At 45.9% G+C, this 22,661-nt stretch overlaps 1 protein-coding gene across 1 annotated transcript in view; it reads right to left on the bottom strand.

Moving 5' to 3' along the window:
* LOC146857161 (uncharacterized) overlaps window positions 1-22,661 on the bottom strand; it is a 237,786-nt gene that overhangs the window by 20,438 nt on the left and 194,687 nt on the right. The window contains exon 5 of the mRNA XM_085647650.1: window positions 18,981-19,087. Within this exon, the coding sequence (XP_085503776.1) occupies window positions 18,981-19,087 (107 nt within the window). The remainder of the gene's footprint in view (window positions 1-18,980; window positions 19,088-22,661) is intronic.

Here is a 22,661-nt window from a genome sequence, read left to right as displayed (position 1 = left end):
GGCCATCCAGCTGCAGACCTGCCCTGGAGCAGGGGTGCTGGTCAAGAGGAAATAGACATACCTAATGGGGATACCCAGGGAATCTTTGCTTACCCTAGGCCCTGCCCAGCCAAATAATATGGGAAGCTGCTTCAATTGTCACACTTAGACCCCCCACAAATCCATGCTCGTACATCTCAGTCAGTACGTATGCAATGCCTCTTAGTCCAGCACTGGGACCCCACACTGCTCTGCCACACGACCTCAATCTTGCTGCGGCGCCCTATCCTCTTATAGCAGCGCTGCCATTAATGTATCTCTGCCAATGCACCTGTATCGTTTCCTTCAGCAACCAGTGCTAGTGCGGCACTAAAACGTCTCTAACAACTCCGTTGTGCCACCTCACTCATCTAGCGTCTTCTGCTGTGAAAGCCTTAGCACTGTTCACAACGTTCTCCTGAGTAACCTGCATCCTACCCTCAGGCTCCCTACTTAGATTTCAGCACTGCATCCTCCCAGGTATCTCTGCAGCAGCACCTCAGGTCTGTGCAGTGACATTTCCTGACACCCCCATCTCTTGGCTGCTTCGGTGCTCCCTTGGTGCAGGCTGACCCTGTGCCTCGAGGATGGTGGTTACTCATTTGGCAGCACCTTGTGGAGCTCAAGTCTCATTGTGATATTTGGAGACACACTCATCACTTCCTGAGGGTTCAGTTTCTCTGCACACTGCTTGTATACTACAGAGTTGGGTCACCCACATCACACCATGGCCTCCATGCCAGCTTCTTATATGCACCTGAACTTGACCTGCAGAAACAACTCTCTTCTACTGCTGACACTCACACAGCTCTGCCAGGGCACCTCAGTCTGTACTTGTGCTGACACTCACACAGCTCTGCCAGGGAACGTCAGTCTGTGCTCCACCAGGGCTCCTCAGTCCCGGCCTGCAGCGTGGGGTGCTATTCCATACCGAGAGTCCCTGCAGGCCCTGGCAGGTCACTTTAGTGTTCACCTGCTGCAGCACACTGTGGGATTCATCTGCTGAGACTCTCACAGCTCTGCCAGGGCACCTCAGCCTGTACTCTTCCAGGGCACCTCAGTCTGTACTTGTGCTGACACTCACACAGCTCTGCCAGGGCACCTCAGTCTATATTCTGCCAGGGCACCTCAGTCTGTACTTGTGGGGATCCGTGCCCAAGGCATAATAGCCTCTAAGTGGAACATTTTCAGGCTGGACTAAAAGTGACCCTAAGAAAGGAGAGGCAGGGGCTGGGGATCCTATATCTTAATAGGAATGCAGTGTGGCACCAGCATTAAGTAACCATGTGTGTGTGTGTGTGTGTGTGCACACATGTTCGTGTGTGTGCTTGCATGTGTGCATGCATTCATGTGTTTCTGTGTGTGTACGCTTGTGCATGTGTGTACATTCATACGTGTGTTTGTGTGTGTATTTGCTTGTGTATGTGCATTTGTGCATGCATACACATGGCTGTGTGTGTATGCGTATGCTTGTGTATGTGCATGTGTACACGCATTCACGTGTGGGTGAGTGGGTGTGTGTGTGCATGCTTCTGTCTGAGGTTGTGAGGGAGACCTAGGAGGAGTAAAAGCTCCTTGTTTGAGCTCCAGAGTTGAATGCAGATTCCATGCAGGATCACTAGTCAGACTGTGTCTGCGTACACGTGTAGATCCTCAGAACCCCCGCTGCCTGTGTCATAAAAACACACTCAGTGAGATACAGTTCAGGAGGAATCAATGGATAAAGAGGTTGATGACTGATGTCACAGATCATTACAGCCCTTGTACAAACTCCTGTTTGTGCCGGGGTCAGAAGTATAAGGCGCGTAGAGTTTACTGCACCCAAAGATTACCGGGTGTAATAATCCCGCATCACCACAATTTTCCACCAGGAACATTTCGGCAGATCAAATTTATCAAAATATACCTGGAGAAAAGTGCCTGGAAAAGTACCGGAACCTTCAGCTTCTGGCGCACAAAGTATCAAAATCGACAAAAAAGACACAATTTTTACCAGGTGTGATAAATATGGCTGCCCCCTCCTTGGAACCCCTAATAAAGGTGAAAGTGTGCTACACCCATGAAGGACAGAAATGTTAATAGTGAACCACTCGTAGAAGAAGAGTAGGGTTCTTGCCTGAAGTATTTCCCCTCCATTTGCTTGAGGTTCCTGAAGCTGGAATCTAATATTACTGAAGACATGCTTCTGTGATCCAAGTAACCAATGAAAGTGGAGCTGGGAAAGTAAGGTCCTCATATTCAGCCTATTACAGAGACATTCATCTGAAGTGAGATCTGTGGGAATGAAGTCATGGATTTCCACCAGAATGCACTCCACCATCGAAATGTAGAAACCTCACATTGCAATGGTGCCCATGTATGAATGGCTTGTTCTAAACGCGGAGGGCCTCATTTATGAAAAGTGCTGCATCGCTTCGATAAACAGCGATGCAACAGTTTTCACTGTGCCCTCCTTGTGACACGATGGATGCGCCGTGTTAAATGTATGGCACTCCATTTTACAAGGAATGACAGATACGTCAGGAATCCAGACGTATCTGTCGGCACAAAAGTCACACATTGCTGGAGTTGTGTCGCAAGCATGACGCAACTCCAGAAATGCATGTGGGAGGTCTATTTCCATTGCACTGTGCCACCTTTACACCTGTCATGAGGCAGGCATAAGGTTTTAATGCAGTAGAGTCCTAGAATTGTCGCTGTGGAATTTCTTAGATTTCACTGCAACAGTTCTACGACCCTTTTTTACATAGGAATGCCCACCCTGCATTCATTATACCTGACACAGGTATAATGTGGTGCTGGGCTTTACAGGGTGACGCATCTGCCTAGATATTGTAAATATTGTGCAACGTGGCGCATTGTTCACACCACCGCTGCGTCATGAAAAGTGATGCAACGGCCACGCAAAAGTGTTGCAAGGCCTTCATAAATAAGGCCCAAAGGGCCCCATTAGGAGTTGCACGGACCTTAGGGGGAGAAGATACCAAGGTTATAATTGATAATTCTAGATCAATCAATCAAACAGCATTTCTAAACCGCAACACTGTCACCCCTAGGGGTATCTGGGCGCTGTGTCACCATCGAAGAGCCAGGTCTTGAGTCTGATGGTATCCCCATACCGAAACCTGGGCTTTATAAATGAACGTCCCTAGAATGGGGAATAACAGGCAGACCTGATATATTGGGTGTGTCACCACATACAAATTCCCAACTATGTGGGCTTTGCCATGGACATTTTCCTCCTGCTCCGAGAGGTGGTGAATGTCACCATACCTGAGTGGGATTTGATCAGGTATGGTAATGTAAAATCAGGACTGTAAGGAATGCAAATACCCAGTGTCATTTGGGCACAATAATTAATTCAAAGCACTCAGAGGACACAGATCACACATCTATTTGAGCAAATGTTAATATAATAGAGTACATTGAGTGGGTTAGCCAGTTCAAATATTTAATAAACCACTTAGTGTACTCTATTAGAAGTTGTTTGAATAATTGCGTCATCTGAGTCCACTGAGCACCTGCATGAATGACAATGCGTTTACGTTCCTCAAATCTTTAATGCTCATAATCATCTGGGATTAGGGGCCCTACATAGGTACTAATGGGAATGCATTATGACACCAATCATGTCTAACCACTACATAAGATTAGCTATTAGGTGGACTTGGGGGTCCTCCCTCTATTTTCTCTGTTATTCCTGCATCAGGTGATTTTGGGTGAGGAATACGGCCCCCCTCAAAGTTGACTGAAGAAGCATCCATTTTAGGAATGCCACTAAGTCAGCTTGTTATGAGGGACTGGGAATTGGTCAATCAGGTGAGTGACAGATGTATGAAGTAGGACAGAGCCACTGGAAAAATTAAATACGGCATCCGTGGCATTTCCGCACAATTATAGATTTGGGGCATTTGCCTCATAATTCATCATCTGCTGCATAATCTGCGGGTTTCAGGAAAAAAAAATCTAGCTCACACAGATCAAAAGATACTGACATTGTGTCGACCCATGTTCTTCATAATGGAATGCCCCATGTAAAGGTTGAATGGTCATCCATTATTATTACTGTATTTTGGATGTTTAACTGGTGCTGATGTGAAAGCTTTTCCATACAGTGTTTACAATTGAACACATTACTAAATTATGAGGTAATAATGTCAGAAAATGTGCTGCATTAGGTCGCATAATTTGCCTTTTCTTGTCGCATAATTTTGTCAATCCTGCTGCATAATTCCAGTGACCCAGAAGTAGGGACACTAAACTTGCCAGTGAGATGTAAACCTAAAGGGCGAGAGGTGTTAAAGAGCAAGGTGCCTACAGTCACATCTTCAAGCCTTCTACACAACGATTTATGATCATATCTGATATAGAATAACTAATCATGATTTTACATCCAGAGCAATATATTACAATCATTAATGTGTAACAGAGATGATGTTTCCTCTTCTGTGCTCATTCTAATATGCTTTATCATATGCCTTTTTTTTGCTATTTAACCATGAATCTATGAATGTCAAGGACAACTTCCAAACCGCCAGTGCTTAATTTGAGCCGGTGGTTTCTGGTGCTCGGTACCGGCACTTTGAACAGCTGCTTATTTAAATATGAGCAGAAAAGCAGTTATTTATTAATTCAATACATGTTTAAAACAACTAACGCCAGCTACCCAAACCTGTTTTAAAGCTTGGGGGCCTTGAACAGTCTGAATACACACAGTTGTAGCAGTGAGATGGTTAGTAGTTGTGTAAGTTCTATCATTGGTAGCGCTTGCAGTGACAATGTGTGGTGCCAACTGCGGTGGCCTCATCACGAGGGCCCCAGCACTTCTTTTTTACAAATTAAGCGCTGCAAACAGCTGTCTAACAATTTACTCAATGATGTTTTAACTTCATTAACTTTTTTAACATTGCATAAGAAATAAAACAATGTTTACTATTTTTGAATAGAAAATGCTTTATTTTCTGTGTATTATTGAGTATATTCTTTGTATTTTTCTATGTGACGTTACTATTTGCATGCCCACACATCTGTAAGTGACATTCCTTGTTTAAGAATATTTTTGAAATTACAGTCACAAGGGGTACAGAGCTCATCCTCTGAACCCAGGAAAGTAAATCAATTACTGTAGAGCGACATATTAAGGAATTCTGTTCCCTATGGGTCCGGAGGAGAAAGTGACTGCCCTTCAAGCACCCCTGCTCTTTCAGTATTGCTACACGAACACCATCTTTACTTAGGCTGACCAATGCCCCCGCTTCTGAAAATTCTGGGGCTTATTCATGAGTCCTTTGCGCTGTCGTTGCATCACTTCTGCTGACACTGTGGCGGTGTAAAAAAGGCGCCATGTTGTGCCATATTTACAAAGTGATGCATCACTTTGTAAAGCCCTGCACTACATTATACCTGCATCAGGTATAATGTTTGAAGGGGGGGGGGGGGGCTTCCCGCAAAAAAAGAGTTGTAGAAGTGGTGCAGTTCAATTTACGAGATTTCACTATGCCACTTCTAGAACGCCACTACATCAAACTCTTATGGCTGCCTTATAGCATGCGTAAGATTGACGCAGGCGCCTTTAACATGGGTCTTGCCCATGTGTAATGACCCATTGTTGGAGCAGCGTCACTTTTGCGACACACTCCAGCAATGCGTCATTACTGCACCCACAGACACATCAGAAATACTGACATATCTGTCAGTCCTTGCGACATGGAGCACCATACCGTTAATACGGCGCATCCAGTGTGTTGCAAGGAGGGGCACTGAAAAGTGTTGCATCGCTGTTTTCACGCAGAGTTGCAACACTTTTCATAATAGATGCCCCCTGCATTTCTGCAAAATCAGACCCGACCCGCAATCCGAGATGGCTGAGAGAGATAGTTGGCATTGTGGCTGATTCCTCGAGGGTTGAAGCGGCATAGGGAACGGAGCAGTACAAGTAGGTGGGGGTGGGGGCATGGCGTACTATTTAATATACCTTTCCGCACTCGGCGTCAGTACAACCAAGGGCCACAAGATGGCAGCAGTTCTTGTCTTTAGATATCTCTCGAGCCTGTTGATTGAAATGGTGCATCCTGCTGCAGCACGAAGGCAGCCTTGTCTGCATTGTTCCTTTTCATGAGAGGTTATTGCAGAGCTGGCGTTGAGGTGGGGGAGGGGGGAGAGGGAGTGAGGTCTCTGATTCTGCCCCGCACCACCCCGCCCCCGCCTCCCATGGGACTGTTACGTTCTAATGACACACTTAGGGTCACACCAGGGGAGGCAGACTTTTGATGCAGAAGCCGCCGCCTCTAATCTCACCCTACCCTGTGCAAGGACCACCCCGCCTAGATGGAATGAGAGACATTCTGTGATGTCTCGCGCGTCACCTGTTTGTCTTTATTTAAGATGCAAAACTGGTGCAGTACAATGTTACTCGGTGCTTGCAGTGCAAAAACTGCTTTCTCACCGGTCACTGCAATGATTGCACCGGAAGAGAGATACAAAGTCACGTTTGCAAATCTGCTGATGCCCAACGGATGCCGGAAATGCATCAGTGGCATGACGCTGCTGGCGGAATCACCTTGTATGTGGTGACAGGAGGTGTTAATAATTATCACTCGCTTGCAGTGCGGGGGCGAGTGAGGGGGTTACTAAACCCTGTAGTAGGGTGGCAGTATTTCCTGTCGATGGTTGATTAATTACCACATGAGTCAGTGGGTTTTACCGATCGCTCCGCAGCGGCTAGAAGGATATGGTGGAAGGAAAGAGGAGAGGGCGCTGGAAGGAGGATAGAGGGAGGGCAGACAATGGAAGTAGAGAGTGGGTGGAAAGGATTGTAAGGAAGAAAGGGAGATGGGCCGAAAATGTGGTGAAGGGGGGCAGAGAGAAGAGGGATTGAGGGAGGGAGGCAGAAAGGAGGGAGGGAGGAAGGGAGATGGAGGGGGGAGAGGGGAGGAAAATGGAAGAAAGTGGAATGGAGGGTTATAGGAGGTGAGGTGGGTATTACAGTGCACGATGCGTAGACGCCAGGTTACTTGTCAGGCTTAATTTGAAGGAACTATGCGCCAGTTTACAGCGTGTGTGCAGCACGCACACGCGCGATGAACAAAGGAGGTGTGGAGTGATGGAGGGAAGGAAGGAGGAAGAGAGAGAGAGGAACTGGACAACCGTTCACGACTCAAAGAAGCCAGTTTGCCTGACAGGCGTAGCTTCAAGAAACCAAGATATGGGTTTATGACACATCATACATCAGAAAAAACACACACACACGCGTGACGTAGCGCAATCCCCTGCAGATCCTGCGGTGGATTGAGACTCTCCCCTTTCCAACCCAAGTCCTCCACAGATTTAACAAATTAGTATTTTTTTTACCTGAAATAGCATTACCATGTCATTCTTTCATTCATCTTGCATGATAGAATGAAAGTCGCAGGCCTGTAGTCTGGCCACTTTGAAACACCTTTCACAAACTCACTCTGTCTAGTACTTATAGCTTAGACAACAAAAACACATCCAACACCATCCGGACACCCAAAGCAATAAGCTTGAAATGCACTTAATATCTGCAAAGTATAACATCGATGCGTTAACTACTTGGAAGTCCCTGCAAAAAGCATCGCCAACTTGTTCTGGGACTGGGTTACTTTACCAGCTGCCACTCATTCAGCTCCCCGCTGCTGCTGTCACTCATCCAACCCCACACTTCTGCCATCCGTCCAGCTCCACACTGCTGTCACTCGTCCAGCCCTGCACTGCTGCCACTCGTCCAGCCCCGCACTGCTGTCACTTGTAAAGCCCCACATTCCTATCACTTATCCAGCTCCACACTGTTGCTACGCGTCCAGCCCTTCACTGCTGCCACTCATCTAGCTCCACACTGCTGCCACTCGTCCGGCCCAGCACTGCTACCACTCGTCCAGCCCAGCACTGCTGCCACTCGTCCAGCCCCACACTGCTGTCACTTGTCCAGCCCTGCACTGCTGTCACTCCTCCAGCCCCGCACTGCTGTCACTCGTCCTGCCTTTCACTGCTGACACTCATCCAGCCCAGCATTGCTGTGCTCGCCAAGCCTGGCACTGCTGTCACTGGTCCATCTCTGTACTGCTGCCACTGGTCCATCCCCGCACTGCTGCCACTCATCCATCCCCGCACTGCTGCCACTCATCCATCCCTGCACTGCAGTCACTCGTCCAGCCCTGCTGCCACTCGTCCAGCCCCACACTGCTGCCACTCATCCAACCCTGCACTGCTGCCACTCGTCCAGCCGTTCACTGCTGTCACTCGTCCAACCCTGCACTGCTGTCACACATCCAGCCTTGCACTGCTGTCACTCGTCCAACCCTTCACTGCTGTCACTCGTCCAGCACTGCAATGCTCTCACTTGTCCAGCCCTGCACTGTTGTCACTCGTCCAAGCCTGCACTGCTGTTACTAATCCAGCTCTTCACTGCTTTCACTCATCCAGCCCTTCACTGCTGTCACTTGTCCTGCCCTTCTTTCACTCATCCAGCCTTACTGTCACTCGTCCAGCCCTGCACTACTGTCACTCATCCAGCCCTTCACTGCTATCACATGTCCAGCCCTTCTCTGCTGTCACACATCCAGTCCTGACCTGTTGTCACTCATCCAAGCCTTCACTGCTGCCACTCGCCCAGCCCCACACGGCTGCCACTCGTCCAGCCCTCCACTGCTGCCATTCATATAGCCCGCACTGCTGTAACTCGTCCAGCCTCACACTGCTGCCACTTGTCCAGCTCCGCATTGCTGTCACTCATTCAGCCCCGCACTGCTGTCACTCATGTTATGTTATGTTATGTTATTTAAATGTATATCTAGACGCAACAGCTTCCCAAAAAGGTTTACCGGTGCCCGGCGGAAGCAACAGCAGAATAGGAGAGTGGAGCTTACTGATTAAGAAGCCAGGTTTTTAAGGATTTGCGGAAGAGTGTAACGTTCATTTGAGTACGAAGAGACAGCGGAAGAGCCTTCCATAGAACAGGGCCCAAATATGAAAAAGAACGGCCACCCATGCGGGATAGTCTGATCTTTGGCACCTGAAATTTAGCCTGAGTAGTGGATCTAAGAGTACGGGAAGGTAAATAGAGATGGACCAAACTTTGCACATACATAGGAGCCATGCCGTGCTTAATTCTGAACATATAGTTCAGAGCTTTAAACTTAATCCGATTCTCAATTATCAACCAATGAAGATCTCTCAAGGAAGCGGAAGTAGAAGCAGTTCTCGGGGTTCGACAGAGCAATCTGGCCGCTGAGTTATGTACTCTCTGAAGCTTTCGGATAACATCTTTATTAGCTCCCAGATAGAGGATGTTACCGTAGTCCAGTCTAGATGTGATAAGAGCCTGGACTACGGTTCTCTGAGTAGGGCTAGGGAGCATCCACACAATTTTTCTCAGCCACTTTAGAATGGTGAAACATGTTGTAGCAACCTTCGTGGCTTGATGACGCATAGATAGTGAGTCGTCAATAATAAAGCCAAGGTTGCGAACATGATGAGAAGGCTGCGGTACTGGACCCATTTCTGTGGGCCAATGTTGAGGACCCCATAGCTCTTTATCTTTACCCAGTACCACGACCTCCGTTTTTTCACCATTCAGCTTGAGAATATTGGCATGCATCCAAGATGCCACTTTGCTCAACCCAGCTTGAAGAGCAGAAGGCTCTGAGCTTTTCCTGCAGAAAGTGAAAAAATAATCTGAGTGTTGTCGGCGTATGAAAATAACGACAACCCAGCTTCTTCGACAACCGTTGCCAGGGGTCTAACATATATGTTAAACAACAAAGGACTAAGAATAGACCCTTGGGAGATTTCATATGGGGGATGAATGAGTCTTGGATTTTGCTGCTGAAGAGAAAACCTGCTGTCACTCATCTAGCCCTGCACTGCTGTCACTCGTCCAGCACTTCACTGCTGTCACACGTCCAGCCCTTCACTCCTGTCACATGTCCAGCCCTGCAATGGTGTCCCTCATCCAGCCCTGCAATGCTCTCAGTCATACAGCCCTGCACTGCTGTCACTTGTCCAGCCCCGCACTGCTGTCACTCACCCATCCATTCGCTGCTGTCACTCGTCCAGCCCTGCACTGCTGTCACTCGTCCAGCCATTCGCTGCTGTCACTCGTCCAGCCCTGCACTGCTGTAACATGTCCGGGCTTGCACTGCTTTCACTCGTCCAGCCCTTCACGGCTTTCACTCGTCTAGCCCTGCTGTCACTCAGCCAGCCCTGCTCTGCTGTCACTCTTTCATTTCTGCACCGCTGTCACTCGTCCAGCCCTGCACTGCTGTCACTCCTCCAATTCTGCACCGCTGTCACTCACCCAGCTCCACACTGCTGTCACTCTACCAGAGACGCGTGCCCGTTACTCAACCAGCTTTCTATGGCTGTCACTCACCCTTATCCACGTGCCAGCTAATGAGTTCCCTCGCCGCCTTCAGCAGCCGCTCACTATGGGAAAATCTCTGGAGCTGAAAGGGAAATCTGCCTTAGAACCCGGAACAATGGGTGCTCTGGGCTGAGGCTCGTGCCCATTCAGAGGGTCGCCTGGCGCGTGTGCGACAGCTGATAAGAGCGCCAAGTTAATTATCCAAACTCAACAGGGACTGAAGTCAGCGAAACAGCGGAATAATATCACACACAGCTACACTGCAGAAGAGGGAACCTACACAACCATACACACACAACACCTGGTAACAACAGAGAAGGAAACAAGGGCTTTATATCACGTACAACAACACTGCAGAGGAAAGAGAACCGCACACACAAATACACCAGACAACAGCAAGGGAGAAAAGTACTATATTAGACAAAGCAGGAACTCTGTGGAGGAGCGAGAACTGCAGAGAAAACACACACTAGCAGGCACCGCCATAAACTGAAACTGGAGCTTGTGTGACTCACAACAACGACACTGTAGAGAGAGAGGACCGATTCCTCGACACCCCACACATGCACACCGCCAGGTTTTAACACAGAATGAAACAAGGTAGCTGTGTCACCACCAACAACAACTATGCAAGGCAGAGAGAGCCGCACCTATCACCAGGCATCAAGACAAAGTGAGGCAGGAGCCTTGCTCGAACGCAGGGACAACACTGAAGAAGAGAGAGAACCGTACCGCCATCAATCACCACGTGAAACAAAACCACTGGGTCACACACAACAACAACACTGCAGAGGAGTCTGAGTGAGAGGGAGGCAGAGCGAGAAAAGAGAGGTCAGTCAACATCCTGCCAGGAACAGTAAGGGCAAAAAGCACAATGCCACATACACCAACCTCACCAGAGAGGATAGAAGAGAGAGAGAGGGGAAAGCACAAACATGAACCACACAGCCAGGCAGAGACGACAAAGGGAACAGCAGCCCAGGGCCGCACAGAGTAACGACACTGCAGACGACAGAGAAATATCCACGCAGTTCAAGGTCCCAGGAGTGAGGAAAACAACATAAAGATGTCAGACACAGCAACGACACTGCAAAGAAGAGAGGGAGAGAAATAACTATTCCCACTGCCAGGCACCAGCAACCCTGTGCACAAGGGGAGAGTACTACTTCAAAGCAAGAGTAAAACGTGATAACAGGGCAACAATAGTACTCGGAGAAAGGTCAGAGAGAGGAAACTGCACTGACATACGCTGATCAACGTAAAGAAGGTGAGAAACTACTGCATAAAGCCAAAATGCAAACAACGTTGCAAAAAAAAGAGCATTCTAAACACACACACCCCACTACGAATGTACTCCGGAATATCGAATATTAGAATACTGTGGCACACTGGTATCGTGGCTAAAATATACAGGGATAACATATCAAAAGGTAACTGCATATAGGGAAGCACAGAGTTACTATTCCTAACTCCACAACTATATACCTTGAAGATATATATATATATATATATTCACTGAAAAAACCATAGGTTTCACACATGTTATAGTTAGCTGGACATTTCACTCATAAAAAAACATTGAAATTCCCCCGTTAGAGTTAGTTCAGCTAACTATAACTCGCGCGACCGCAATCCACTGCTGATGACGTCGCATATTACATCACTGTATTCACTAAGATACTGTTAATAAGTCGGTTATACAATTAATATTACAAAAAAAACATCCATTTAGACACTTATTTACCCATTTATTCTTCCATTAACCTTTAGATATACATATATAAAAAATATTTTTTTTCCAGACAGACACATATTCACTGGATAATGTCATCAGTGATGTCATCAGTGATGTCATCAGTGATGTCATTTGAGATGTCATGAGTGATGTCATGAGTGATGTCACTGACCATGTCATGAGTGATGTACTATGCGACGTCATCAGCGGTGGATTGCGGTCGCGCGAGTTATAGTTAGCTGAACTAACTATAACGGGGGAATTTCAATGGTTTTTTACGAGTGAAATGTCCAGCTAACTATAACATGTGTGAAACCTATGGTTTTTTCAGTGAATTTGCAAGGTTTTTTAAATGCTAATTCCTAACTATAACGTGTGTGAAACCTATGGTTTTTTTTAGTGAATTTGTAAGGTTTTTAAATGCTAATTTATGTATGTATTATTATATTTTTCATATATTTATTTTACAATAAACTACCTATGTATATAGTTATAGATTGACTGTATCCTTTAATATGGAATGGCTCAGCTCTTTTATTTTGAATTTGGATAAAGTTGAACAGCATAGTTAATATCTTCTATAAACTTCTAAACAGTTTAAAATGTTTTTTTTTTTCTTTTAAGGGTTTTTCACCGTGCGCGCACGGTGCACGCACCATGCGTGCACCCGGCGATTTTTTGAAAAAAAAGAAAATGTTTTTTTCACCCTTCGGGGTCCTTCAGGGACCCCCTGACAAAGGCTAGGGGGTCAGGAACTCTCTACCCTGCCCCCTTTTCACGTTCTCCACCTTTCTTTTTCACTGCCACACACAAAATGGCGTCCAACACTTCCTGATTTCGACCGATTTGAATGTTGACTGACATTTAACCACCAATCAGAATTACGCTCGCGCACATTTGGTGCGCGCACGGTGCGCGCATATAGATATTTATGTACTTTTAACTGCAATTTTCTCAGGAACTACTGAACAGATTGACACCATATATGCAAAAGGCACATGCCTGACCTGAGGACTACCTCTTTGTCAAATTTCAAGTAATTCTGTTCAGCCGTTCGGGCTGTACCTTCGACTAAAGGTCCTATGGGAAAATGCATGGGGAAAATGCGTTTTGGGACCCCCCTTTTTTCTCAGCCCCCGCTTGACGAATCACCCCGAGACTTTCAGAGTAGAAGCTGAGCGGAGCGCCCCATTAGTTTTGAAAATTTCGCGAGGATTCGTCAACCGGCGCCAAAGTTATTCAAAATAGAATTTTCAGATTTCCTATGGGAACTCGGTCCTAACTATAACTATCTACTGGCGACCGCCAGTAGATAATATATGTGGAGCTAGGTGTAGAAAAGATATACATACTTACCTTTTGATATTTTTGCCCTAAATATTATGACACCGATATTATTGTCCCACGATATTCTGAAATCGATATTCAGGAACCAGACTACTGCTACTACTATTATTACTACTACTATTGCTACTAGTACTACTACTATTACTACTACTACTACTATTCCTACTACTACTATTGCTACTAGTACTACTACTATTACCACTACTGCTACTATTACTACTACTACTATTGCTACTACTGCTATTCCTACTACTACTATTGCTACTAGTACAACTACTATTATTACTACTATTACTACTACTATTGCTACTACCACTATTGCTACTAGTACTATTACTATTACAACTACTATTGCTACAACTACTATTACTACTACTACTATTACTACTACTACTACTAGGCGCTGACAGTGATGGAAACAGCAGCAGCACAATGTTAAACATAGCAGCAAAACTGCATAGCAAAGAAAACCAAACACAAGCCCTGGGACCAACACATGGTAACACAAACAGTGTTACACACGGCAACAACACAGCAGAGGAAGAAGTAAGCACATCTCCATGTACTTATGCATCGACACTGAGGGAAATAAGTGCACTAATTCACACAGAGCAACAATACTTAGAGTAAAGGACAGCGACAGAGTATTTACAGAACAACAGTACACAAAAGCCAGGGAAAGAGAACGGTGCGCACAGCCAACACAAGCACTCAAGGAAACAATAGCTCAACATCACACACAAACACACACTAATGAGAGGGTTACACACACACACTGTCAGGCACCAAAGATGTGAGAAACAACTGCTAAACGTCACACACAACAACACCACAGAGACAGAAAAAGAAATACACACATTGACAGTCATCAGCAGTGAGTGTTGCAGCTTCACAAAATCAGACACAGTAACCACACTTCACTTAGAGATAGAGACGAACAAACAACAAGAGCGAGCAACATGTACTCAATGCAAGACAACAACAGAGAGGAAACAACAGCAAAATCTCATACACAACCACACCAATGCCATGAAGTTATGCCCAAATGTGAGCTTTTGGCACTGATTTCCATTCTGCATTTCAGTTACTTCGCCTGGGATGTTATTGTTCTGCTTTCCATATATATGGCAATTAGATTGGCCATCCAGTAGCACGTGTGTATGATGTCCTACCAAATCCTAAGATTTTGTAAACACCAGTGCCCTAGTGCCTCAATGATTTTGCAGGACTGATACTTTAGAACTATGAAACATTTGCTCTGTTCTGTTGCAGTGTGTGATTATTACTCTCAGGGATTGGCCGTAGTAACAAAAGCAGCTCGGGTCTGGTCTGTCAAAATTTCCTGGGCTGCTTTGGATTGCCAGTCTGGCCCTGATTACTATATTGCTAGACGGAGCGAGTAGGAAGTGATACAGGGTTCGCTCACCTTCCCAAACATTTAACCATACAAAAACAACAGGAGGTAACCCTTACAGTGCTTAGCCTATCTCTCCATACCAGCACAAGGGGACCACCCTATGGTACTAAAAGGACTCTCACCCACTGGAATTCCAAGTGACATGCTTCATCACAGAGTCCTCATCCAGTGGGCTTGTGGGTGCCCACATCCGGTACCCACATGGTGTCAATGTGAGGAGGGGCCTATAATGAAGCATGCCACTCATAGGTGGTTCAGGGCCTGCATTCCTTGTTAGGATTGGACCTTTGCACCACAGACGTATGTTTTAGCCTATGACAGACTACCAGGAATATGCTTTTTTACCTTCTTAAGTTTGTGTCCTGACAGCTGAAAATCTGATAAAATATCACAAAGCATAAAATGTTTAAGCCACCCAAACACACACCACCACAAACGGAATTGGGATTTGTATCCACACAGGACATTTGACTGTAGGCTGCCAAGAGCTAGTCCAAAGCCAACGTTCCAGTGACTAGTAACTAGTGCTACCCACCTCCAATTACTGGTGGTGGTGGGCTACCAATACAGGTCAAAGGGATCCCAGTTACTGCTCAACAGCGCTCTAAATGCAAAGTCAGATATGTGAGGAGCGCCGGAGCCGGAAGTGTGCTACGGTCCATGATGACATGGGCACCTCAGAAATCTGGTTGGACCAATGGACACATCAGCACACAGTAGTAGATGGGAAACTAGGAATCAGCTTAAGGGGTTAGTTGAGGCCTTAAACTTTAATATGTTAAGAATACTAAGGGCTACGGAATAATTGCGATAGATCCAGATTCAGAGCAACCAGATCCAGCCAGTTGTGAAATCCACCCAAATCCTAGGGTGGAAGGAAAGGCTTCTTGTATCATTTCTGTAAAAGACGTGATACCAACTCCCACATGGTCAGGGGTGGTAGACCAGGTCACGGTGAAGCAGGCCTGGCATGTCTTTAAGAGATCCTCCGCCCTCCTGCAAAGCAGATATCTGTAGTTGCGTTTAGCCTGCTGGAATTCAAGGTCCATTCGATTCCTGCCCCTTGTCTCTGTCAGGGGGTCTGCATGCATTGGGAATCAGGCTTCCTCTTTTTCCAGGGCAGGTCAAGATACCAGGACCCCCCCACCCCCAGAGTCTTAGACTTGCCCTCAACTTTGAGAAAACACCAACTTTCAGAGTCCTGTTACTGGTCAGATGTTTCTCTGTGCTGGAGCTGAAGATCTTCTCCGGAAGTAGTGAAGCAAAACAACCCACAGGCTCAAGGGAGGCAGCATTTATCTAAAGCCCGGGCTCTCATCAAGTTAGGGTGTCCCATTGAAAAACTATAAACTAAAGCAGTAGAACTGAGAATGCCTTTGCTGGCTTTCTTCTCTGCATTTCACAAAAGAGGGAAGTGTTACTCAGTGTTACTCAGTCAATGGTCAAAGAAATGTGTCTTCCACGGATGCGGGGCAGGCACCTTGAGCGCAGCACTCACTACAAATTCCAGGCAGCCCCAGGCAGAGCACACAGAGGCAGGCTGAAAACAGCCACACAATATGGATGGGTCGCCACACAAAAGAGACAACCTGAGGGGTGATCAAATCTGCAGCAGCTGCCAAGCAGCAGAACTGGTTATGTGTTCAGGCAGGCCCTTGGGCTGAATACATACAGCAGGCAGAAACCAGGCTGTGGTGAAATAACAGGGGCCTTTGAGGGCCTCTCCCTAGGATAGTGAGGCAGGAGTGGTCTGACCTTGAGCAAGGGGAGACCACCATTTTCTGCGAGTTGCAATGTGTGCCCAAAGAGGACAGCAGTCCCGTGGCCGCACAACCACACAGCACTACCACTGGTTATAGCCAAGGAATTGATTGTTTTCGTTGCCTCACAGCCTTGCCCATGTCTGCTGGTGAACACTGCTCTGTATCAACACAAACAGATCCTAATGTTACACAGCACAATCCCAGTGAGCACACTTCATTCACTCTTCTACAAAAAGGAGTAAAAATGAGATTAATGAATAGCCTCCTTCCTACCTGATGCGGCTACGCGTTCCACTTTGAATTCATTGTCTCTGTTATTAGCCTATGATTCTTTGCATCATTCATGCACGCTATATGATTTCATCCCTTATATCGTTCAGGCCTCACCCTATGAATCTATATCTTACTCCTTGTACATTCGATGCTATTGTTAAGTTGTGCAGCGCTCTGATACCATTATTTGGTCTTGTTCTTGCCATATAAAACTACGTAAACAAAAATCAAACGAATAAATAGAAGCAGGGCCTAGTGTCACATGGGAAACATCCTTTACCCCGCATGCGTTACAACGCATGCCATTACAACGCATGCCATTACCCCGCAAATATTTACACTGCAAAATCTTTTACAACACAGGGCTTTACACCGCAAACTATTACACGCATTCCCTAAAGTAACGCCGCGGTGGAGTTAGAATAGTAAATTGCGTTGTAATGGGGAATACGTTGTACTGGATTGCGTTGCAATGCCCATCGTTGTAAAAGATTTGGCGGTGTAAAAACTGCGGAGTAATGGCATGCGGAGTAAAAGTGTGCGGGGTAAAGTGTCCTATTCATGTCACACAGAACAGCCTCTCTCTGCAGGTTGACATGCTACGGGTTGAGAGCGGTCGGCCCCATTGCCACACATCACCGCTCTATAAAGGGCAGGTCCAATTATCACACACCGCTGCCCCCTCTGGAGCTGGTCCCCAGTGACACACATCCCTGGGCCCTGTAGAGATGGTCATCTTCTCAGACAGCACTGCCCTCTCCCGTGACGGTCTTCGGTGTTACATAGCCCTACCCCTCTAGAGCTGGTCTGCAGTGTCACACCGCAGTGGCCCCTCTAGGACTGGGCTCATTATCGCACAAGACACTCATTAGGAGAGCAAAGTTCCTTACAAGTTATTGTATGTTGGATGGTGACAAAGCCACCTGCATCAGCCTTCCAGACATCATGGAGGACTCTCTAATGCATCTGATCTTACAGCGACTCTTCACTGCACCCCTGTGCGCCTCTTCTTGGAGGGAGGGGCAGTGAAGACTCCTGTGTGTCAGAAGTAGAGAAGAGGGGTCTATTTAGGGCAGATGAGCTTGTCTGTGGCCTTTGCCCTCAGGCTGCCAGTTGCTATAGCGACTCAGTTACCATGGAAACCTCCGTTTCCTGGTGCTTCCGCGAGAGTGTTAAGGGGGTTCTTGGAGGGGGTGGAGGGGCTCCCTCACTCTGGCCATTACTAATGAGATGGACTGGGCTAGGATGCTGGCTGGAGGGTTCACCGACACCCTCTGCAGCCATAGAGTGTGGGCAGCCCGACGGCACGAGAGGCAGAAGCCCTCCAGAGAACATGTTTCAATTGTAAGAAGCTTTTGAGCTCATCTGAGAACAACAGGGCGTTCTCCAGTAGCAAAGCAGGAATGGTATGAGACAGCCAACCGGGTTACTCACATTGGCTGAAGGTGCAAGATCTTGTGCAGGGTTTCCATGTGCTCAGCCTACCAGCAAAAAATGGCAATGAAAAAAATGTCTGTTTTAGCTACTCATGTCTAGGGCTGATAAACTTCAGAGCCTTGCCTGTGTGTGGCTGGTCTATCTGTTCCAATCCAGGCAGTTATGATAGATGGGTCCTCTCTGGGAACATCTGCGCATCAGAAGAGATAAGCCCTGGGCTGAGAAATATTCCACCTCAGACAACTCCCCCCAGTCCCATGCCAACCACCCTGGCTCTTTTGAGTGGGTCTGAAGCCTGACTTCTACCAAGACCTCACACAGACCTCGAGAACCATCCAGTGGGCACTCTGCGTGCTCTTCAGCACGCCTTTCTGATTCATACCTGACCTGCCACTCACCACGGCAATTCCCATGCACAGGGATGTGCAATCACTCACACTTTCATTCAAACAGTGATCTAGAAATGAAGGAAGTGTGGAGAAGGAGGACTCTGACCCCAGCCCTACTGGAGCTGGGCAGCTTCTCCGGTCTCCATGAAAAGCGATCATCGCTCGTCAGCTTTTCCTCCATTCGTCACCAGCCGCTGACCAGGCTGGCCTGGATCCTCACCTTCTGAAAGACCTTCTGGGATCTCAGAGCCGCTTCCTTCTGCTTGGGTGTGTAGGTGAAGATGGCCGAGCGGTACTGCGTGCCGATATCTTTCCCTTGCTTCACACCTAAAACAAGAGAGAAAGCATGTCATGGGAAGGATCCATTCATTCCCGCTCAGGTCTGACTGCTCCCCTAGAACGCTGCTGCTCTGCATTGATTGTAACAGTGCTCCTGCCTTTCCGTCGAGCGGTGAAATTCCTCTAGATTGCGTTAGCATGCTTTAGTGTCATCAGACATGCGCCACGCACCTGGCTTTCCTCAATGAGCCAATCTTCTAGTTGTTTTTGCAAATTCTACTCATGAGCAAATAAAGTTATACTTTCACAAGGACATTTAGCAGTATTCCAAAAGAATTGGCAACAACCCTGAAGGATATGTGCCTCTGTGAAAATATAAATATAATTGTAGATGATATATATATTTGAGATGGACACTTGTCTGGACCATTATGGTGAATAAAAGAAGCAATATGGCACTTTGAACCCGTCTTTCACAGTTCCGGAGAAACAACTTTGTTGTGGTTTGTACCTGCTCATAATTCCCTCCTTGGAACTGGAGGGTCAAGACTTTGTTTTCATATGTAGATATATATATATATATATATATATATATATATATATATATATATATATATATATATATATATATATATATATATATATATATATATTCACTTAAAAAACCATAGGTTTCACACATGTTATAGTTAGGTGGATATTTCACTCGTAAAAAACCAATGAAATTCCCCCGTTATAGTTAATTCAGATAACTATAACTCGCGCGCCCGCAATCCTCTGCTCATGACGTGACATATTACATCACTCATGACATGGTCAGTTGCATCACTCTTGACATCACTGATGACATCATCCTTGTGATAGAGTGGTGGTCGCACGAGTTATAGTTATCTGAATCAACTATAACGGGGGAATTTCATTGGTTTTTTACGAGTGAAATATCCACCTAACTATAACTTGTGTGAAAAGGTTTTTTAAGTGAATTTGCAAGGTTTTTTAAATGCTAATTCCTAACTATAACGTGTGTGAAACCTATGGTTTTTTCAGTGAATTTGTACGGTTTTTTAAATGCTAAGTTATGTATGTATTATTCTTTTTTTTATATATTTATTTTACAATAAACTACGTATAATTTTTTTTTTTTTTATGGTTTTTCACCGTGCGCGCACCCCCGCGATTTTTTTTTTTAAATGTAAAGGTTTTTTTCTGCCTTCGGGGTCCTTCAGGGACCCCCTGACAAAGGCTAGGGGGTCAGGACCTCTCTACCCTGCCCCCTTTTCACGTTCGCCACCTTCCTTTTCCACTCTCGCACTGAAAACAAACAAAATGGCGGCCGACACTTCCTGATTTCGACCGATTCGAACGTTGACTGACATGTAACTACCAATCAGAATTACGCTCGTGCACGTAAGAGTGCGCGCACGGTGCGCGCACGGTGCGCGGCTATAGATATGTATGTGCTTTTAACTACAATTTTCTCAGGAACTACTGAACAGATTGACTCCATATATACAAAAGGCACATCCCTGACCTGAGGACTACCTCTCTGCTAAATTTCAAGTAATTCTGTTCAGCCGTTCGGGCTGTACCTTCGACTAAAGGTCCTATGGGAAAATGCATGGGGAAAACGTGTTTTGGGAACCCCTTTTTTCTCGGCCCCCGCTTGACGAATCCCCCTGAGACTTTCAGGGTAGGAGCTGAGCGGAGCGCCCCATTAGTTTTGAAAATTTCGCGAAGATTCGTCAACCGGCGCCAAAGTTATTCAAAATAGAATTTTGAGATTTCCTATGGAAACACGGTCCTAACTATAACTATCTACTGGCGACCGCCAGTAGATAATATATATGTATATGTATATATATATATGTATGTATATATATATATATATATATATATATATATATATATATATATATATATATATATATATACACACACAGACAAAAAAAACAAAGGTCACAGTGACGTTATAGTTATGTTCTGATTTTACATACATAAAAACAATGAAATGCAGCAGTTATAGTTATCTCAAGAAACTGTAACTCGTGCCCTAATGTAACTATAAGACGCGCTCTGCCATGCACAGTTTTCTTGTCAATAATTGTATTGCAAATGCACTCTGTCAAATAAGCAAGCAGCATCAACAACTTCTACACTATAATTGAAAATAATTGAAAACACAAAAACATCAACCTCACCTACTCTTTGACCAACCCTCCCACACTCCATGTTGCACCTTGGCCATCCCTAATGCCTCTCACCAATGGTGACCTAATCTGCATTTTCTGCTATCTTAAACCAGTATCCTAAAGCAATGACATAACCCAATCATCCATCATCAAATCTCTATTCTATGCCACCGCCTCTCCACACCTAGGTATTGTCAGCATCTCCTCCTGCACAGATTGTTTCAATCCACCGTAAAATGCACTAATTATTTCCACAGCTAGAGAACCACCAACAGGTCTGCAATAACCTTGTAAATGACCATCCCATCAATCTCTTTCCCTTACTTGGCAAGGTCCTGAAAATCCCAATAAACTGCACAACGAACAACCAGGCTCCTGCCATTACTGCAGCACTGAAACCGCGACCTTACAAGTAGTCGATGATGTCCTTGACATCGTGAAGATGACCCATGCCTTCTGGTTCCCCTTGATTTCTAGATGGCCTGTAACACTGTTGACCAACACACTTTGTTTACTATAATCTTTGACTGCGTCCTTAAATGGTGTGCATTACTCCTTTCCAATGGATAACAGTAGGCACAACTGTACCTCCTTAATCCACCTCACTCCAATTGAAATATGTATTCTCGTAAGGCTCAATAATCACATCAGTGTTATAAGGGGAGCCACCAGGAATGATCGTACCCAAACAAGATCAATCTCCGCTCCCAGTATGAGGATGATACATATCTGTTCCTCAAGATGTCTTCTTCAATGCCACCTTCACACCTTGGCTCAGCATAAGGGGGAGAAATAAATTATAGAAAAAATGTAAAAAACTAAGAAAGCAGGGATGAAAAGAATCTGCTAGGTTGGATAAAGGGAAATAAATTGTAGAGTGGTGGAAGAAAGAGGCAATAGATGAAACTAAGGCTAGGCAGATTTGGTTTTTGGCAACCCTAGCATTCGGCAGTGTCTCAAGCCCTGGAATATGCATTTACTGTATAATCAGGTCCGGATCTATGTATAAAGGCCCTGAATTTTGTCAGCTTGGTCCTGCGTGTGGCAAACTTGAAAAATTCTAGTCAGTGTGCTGTTCCACAGAACCACCGAGTCTCAGCTCAAGACAGTGGAATGAAAGTATGTGATCATGAGGGGTTTCCTTAAAAGTATGGAACAGTCCTCATCGACTGGAATGGCATGCTTCATCATTGAGCGGTGCTCCTCGCGTGGTGGGCGCTGCAGTATCCAGGGGACCCGGCAAAAGGGCTCTTTCCTGGAGATCTTTTGTTCTCCCTGCCTAACAATTTTAACAGTGACGGATGGTATCCTTTGTTAGGAATTAAGAATGGGGTGGTAGACTGGGTGGTTAATCAGTTAAATGTGGCTACGGCAATCCCTATTCATTAATCTCTTATTCCAGGCATACGTCTGTGCCAAGATTAATGCATAAT

This window comes from Triturus cristatus, chromosome 3_2 (genome assembly GCF_964204655.1).
Source record: "Triturus cristatus chromosome 3_2, aTriCri1.1, whole genome shotgun sequence".
NCBI lineage: Eukaryota > Metazoa > Chordata > Amphibia > Caudata > Salamandridae > Triturus > Triturus cristatus.
This window is presented reverse-complemented; position numbering and strand designations above follow the sequence as displayed.